The 5,482-nt window shown below is 36.2% G+C and overlaps 1 protein-coding gene across 2 annotated transcripts in view; it reads left to right on the top strand.

Moving 5' to 3' along the window:
• znf365 (zinc finger protein 365) overlaps positions 1–5,482 on the top strand; it is a 12,007-nt gene that overhangs the window by 1,490 nt on the left and 5,035 nt on the right. For both annotated transcript variants that reach the window (XM_016526771.1, XM_016526779.1), the window contains exon 2: positions 2,787–3,508. In XM_016526771.1, the coding sequence (XP_016382257.1) occupies positions 2,799–3,508 (710 nt within the window). In that variant the 5' untranslated portion in view covers positions 2,787–2,798. The remainder of the gene's footprint in view (positions 1–2,786; positions 3,509–5,482) is intronic.

Raw genomic sequence — 5,482 nt, 5'->3', positions numbered from 1 at the left:
TTTTTATATGTTCTACATTTCATGTATTTATGTAACACATATTCTACACATTAAAAAATAAATTTAGAATGAACAATAACTGCTGTACAAAGTGTAAAAAAAATAAAATAAAATAAAACATACCTAATGCAGAAAAGCCGCCTCTTTTTCCGAATTGATTAGATGACCACTATCTTTCTTTCGTCTCTTCTGATAAATTTTCAGTCAAATCGTTTTCTGTGTGCTAGATCAGAGCTAGAGCCCTGCATTTTAGCCCGGGTCCGACGGGCCCCGACTTTTTTACGCCCCTCGGGCTGGGCTTCGGGACGATTTTCACGTCATAGTTCAGACGCGGGCAGGGCCTCGTGTGTGTGTGTACCTACTTAACCATATTTTGGGGACAGATTTGTACCCAAAAGTGAGCAAAACCTGACAAAATCGGCAAAAAACTCAATTTGTGGATTTCCTCATTTGTAAAACTGTTATAAAAATAAAGTAAACAAAGTTTTTTTTAACTTTTGAAATGGTAAAAATGCAGAAAGTTTTCTGTGAGGGGTAGGGGTGGGTTTAGGTTAAAAAGTGTATAACTATCTGTATATAAAAACAATAGAAGTCTATGTAATGTCCCCATTTAGATAGCTAAGTAAACGTGTGTGTGTGTGTAAGCAGATAAACCTCAAATTTTCATTTTTGGGTGAACTATCCCTTTAAGCCCAAAAAACACCCATTACTCATTAAGAGAATAGGGACAACCCGTTTAGATCATGAGCCCGGGCGCGCCGACCGTTTTCCCGTCGTTAAACTAGCAAAAGTGGATTCAGACACGCCCTGAGTGCACCTGCGCTGTGCGCTTTAGACCATGTGCTTAGATCGTTAAAATAGGGCCCATAGTCACGGCGTCATCAAACAACGCCTTTGCCTCTTTGTTTATTTTGAATATGCGCCCTATAGCGGCGAAAATTACATATTGTGCCTTTAAGTCTTAAGTGTTGTTGTCAGTTTTCTGTCACCATCAGCATGCTCTCTTTTTTGTATTTCAGTAAGTTAATATACATTCATACATTGTGTCTGTGTTAGGCCTTGTGAAAAGCTTGCTAGATTAAAATAGCCAGTTAGACAGCGAGGTTGTCGACCGATATGGGTTTTTCAATGGCCATGCCGATATCTAGGGTGGCCGATATAATATTGATACTGTCCGGGGCAAACTGTCACACATTTACTCCATTAAATATTTACCAGCTTAGGTTAATTTTAAATCAATTTCTGTATAAGCAACCCTTTACGCACACCTTGGCAATATAATCGCCATTGGCTAGTAAATTTTTTTGTTTACTTGCCAGACTGATATACTATTTTACACACAGCATCCAAATAGTACAGATCGTTTGACGGAGAGTGAAACTCTCAAGCGCTCAGTCAGCGTGTTTATCGAGTGAAAATCTGTGTTGAACGCCTCTCACACACATACGTGTAAAATCTAAGAATTTATTAGCCAATGGCTAATGTTAGACATTATTTAGTCGCCCAGAGTAAGATTTAGTCGCATATGCGAGTGATTTACTCGCAATGTAGAGGGTTGATAAGCACATACACTAAAGAATGTGCTACAAAAATCGCTTGAGCATTTCCACCAGTTTTGCCTAGGAAAAACGTGAAAAATGACAAAATGTGAAAGGTGAGAAACACATAAACGTCTCTTTAATTAATACTGAACACAGGTCTTAAATCTTTTACTTATAAATTGAAAGCTACTGTTCAAAATTCTTCTTCTTTTTTGATTTTACCTGCAGAGGCTAACAGCTCTTTGCTAACCAACTCTTGACCAGTTGGTGACAGCTTCACCCATCCTGGCATTAATGAAAAATAAAAAGTTTCACATAAATTTTTTAATGTTAAAAACTTTTTTTTCCCAATATTACTCAAAAATCACAAAGAATGTTGGCATTATATGCAAATAATGTGCATTGAGAAAAAAAACCTTTACATATTTCTCAAAAATCATTACAAATATTTGGCATTTTATGCAAGATGTACCTTGACAGGACAATTTTTAACATACTACTCAAAAATTGCAATAAATATTTGCATTATATGAAAATAATGTGCATTGACAAAACATCTTTTACATTGTACTCAAAATCATTACAAATATTTGCATTATACGCAAATAATATGAATTGACAAGATAATTAAAAAATATTACTCAAAAATCATTACAATTATTTGTATTATATGCAAATAATGTGGATTGACAAGATAAGTTTTTATATATTATTCAAAAATCACTACAAATATTTGCATTATGTAAACAATATGCATTGACTCGGAATCAGTCAAGCAGACACTTTATCAGCACTGAAATGCACCAAATCACTAAAATGACCAAAAATAGATTAATTATTCAGCTTGCATGATATATTTGTTTGCTAATGTAGATTCCTGTTTATGGTTGCAGAGGTGCCCAAATTTTTTACTACAAAGCTTGATTGAGGGCCAAACATAAATGTTGCATTATTAAATTTTTATTATTGGATTATTACAACTTTATTACATTAAAATAGTTGTTTTTTAAAAGTCAAATCCCTTTATATTCTCTATATTTCAAAGCAAAAATGAAAAAAGGTAAAGCAAAAAGATAAATGATGAAGATATGCTTAAATGACATGTTTTCCCCCTCTTGTGTTATGGTGGGGGAAAACCAAAGGTCATCAACTTTGGCCCACATGCCCTGGTTTGGGTATCTCTGCGATACGGTATTTTTATATCCAAGAACTGGGATGCTAAATATGTAATATTTTTGTTGTTAGGTTATCTGTGTCATGCAGCAGAAAGTGTGCACACGCAACACAGTGCTGTTTGTGAAGAACGGGCAGGCGTGTGGAGCCGGAGCCCCTCCTCAACTTCCTTTCCGCTGCCCTCGATGTGGAGAGCATGAACGATTCCACAGTCTTTCTTCTCTCAGAGCTCACCTTGAATACAGCCACCCGTTCCACACTAAACATGACATCAGCCTCCTATCCACAAGGGATCTCTCTAACACGGAGCGCATGGAAAGTTGCAGACCCTCCAATTTTGACATGCATAAAGTACATGATGCCGGCACGAATACTAACTCCACTGCGAGAGGAGAGCACAAGCACTTATTCGGCACTGACCAAACTCCATTGCAGCAGCCCGCAGAGCAAAAGCTCACGCCCCCAGAGAGGAGCCTCAGCATTGGGGATGCGCCGGCCGGAGCCGGACCCCTCTCGGCTCCTGTGGCGTCAGTGGAGAAGAGGCTGGAGGGGATGATGAGGACAGCCAATAGCAGCATGGAGCGACGTCTGCTGCGGCTGAGCTCAGAGCTGGCACAGACAGACACGGCTATCCTGTGTGAGCGCGCTCACTGGCATCACCTGGCCCAGGAGAAACAGGAAGTGCTGGAGCGAGAGCGGGCGCTCAGCCGACAGGTAGACGCCGCTGTTATGGTGATCGCCACACTGAGGCAGCAGCTCAGCATCTCAGAGCACGAGTTGGAGAGGAGAGAACAGTGAGTGAAAGATTTAAATGTTATTTAACCTCTGTAAAGGCAAGTTGCCAGAACACAGTCCGTGTAATCAGATTTCTGGTTGACCATGGGTTTTTTTGGGTGACCTATTCTAAACCCTATAAGTCTACTGTATCATATTTGAAATGAAAAAAAAGACCTCTAAATTATCAACATGATTTGCTAATGATTTGTTGTACACAATCTCCTCCATGCCTTCTGTCATGTGATGGATAGTTTGTACTTTTTAGCAAGTAAAAGTCCATTTAGTATACTTATAAAAATGTCCCCCTTCAGGTTGTGTCTTTTTGCTGTGAAAGCTTTACAGATTTTTAGAAAGTAAATGTAAGAATAACTTTATATTGTTAGTTTTATATTGATTTACTGGACTGAAGCAAGTTAGGTTTTAGGGATGTTCATTTTAACCGTTTAGTTAACCGACCGTAAGAATTTTGACCGATTAATACAATCAGTTAAACGATTTAAAAAGTCATTTAATTATTTATTTTTTCAGTAATTTATCAAAATATTTAAAAAGGTTTGCTGCATGGTTAAAATACGCTACGCGTATTAAAAAAATAATTGTTTTTTAGGGGGGGGGAAACATAAGTCGCATTTACTATTTCATTCAGAAATAGGCTTAATGCCGAAGCGAAATGTTTACAAACATTATAATAAACGCTGTAAACATAGCTAGGCTATTTTAGTTCCCCTCACTCCACAACAAAACCTTTCAATTAACAGTATTTAGAAAAGAACAAGAATGAAAAATATAAGAAGCTATAGCGACATAAACGAATTCATTTAGGCTATAAAACGAAACTGAAACCAACGTTGGGTCACTTAGGATGCCGCTTTCTGTCGTCTGTTTCCTTTCGCGCAGCACAAAAATTAACCGAAACTCTGCATACTAGGCTACTTGTTGCACAGTTTTTCTTTCATTTTCTTAATTTATTATTGAAGTAAAAATATGTTTCTCGTATAGGCCTACTTAGAATTCTAGCTAGTTTAAAATGTTTTTTTTACTTGCCCGACCGGACAAGTTAAGTAAGTTAAGTTAAGTAACATACCATGGCAAGTGAGCTATTTTGCTGAATATTCTCTCGACGCAAAAAAGCATTCAAAACCCCTAAAGAGTGCACACATTACGTGAAGTCTAGTGCGCTCTTTCACTGCATGATTCAGTCTATTAAAATACATTCAGAAAGATCACAAATTCAAGACATGGGGGCAGAAAATTTATATATTTATACCACTTCATATAGTTAATAAATTTCACATGAAGAGTGAATTCATGATTTCCAAAAATGAAATGAATTCCAAATGAATCCAAAAATTACCATGATTACAAATGTAATAGATTTGTTTGTTTTTTACAACAGTTCAATAAACTAGAAGTTAATTAAGAGACTTACGTTTTAGACACCATATTACCCGTTTTTGCACCATTTCGAAAACAAAAATAATTCCAAACAAAGCCACAGCGCTATTTTGCGTCTCTGAGCAATATGACCGTGTTTCGTTCCTGAATGAATCAACCGTTTAAATGATTCGGTTCAATCACAATGACTCACTTATTAACAGTGACTTGCTGCCACCTACTGGTGGTTTTAATTTCACATTTAAAGTACCTTTTTATTATTTAAATAATTTCAAATATCAGTATTCAACGTATTATGTTTAATATATCAAAACATTATTTATGCATTGGTAAAAATAGGCCTTTGTAAAGGTAAATAAAAATATGCAGTATGTAAAATAAAACACTGATGAAAATATTGCTTCAGAATAAATTGTTTACACCACCAAAAATATTGGTGATGCGGTGGTGCTTTTGTGGGGATATTTTGCATGGAATATTGTCTTCTCTGTAAAGTTCACTATATATCTTAGTAATATAATTTATTACAGTGATGATATTTTGTTTTCTTTTTACATTAAACACATTAAATATTACATATATGTATGTAATATAAT

The sequence above is a fragment of the Sinocyclocheilus rhinocerous genome, unplaced genomic scaffold, assembly GCF_001515625.1.
Source record: "Sinocyclocheilus rhinocerous isolate Xijiao unplaced genomic scaffold, SAMN03320098_v1.1 scaffold343, whole genome shotgun sequence".
In the NCBI taxonomy this organism is placed as follows: Eukaryota; Metazoa; Chordata; class Actinopteri; order Cypriniformes; family Cyprinidae; genus Sinocyclocheilus; species Sinocyclocheilus rhinocerous.
Note: the sequence above shows the minus strand (reverse complement) of the source record. Positions and strands in the feature narration are given on the sequence as shown.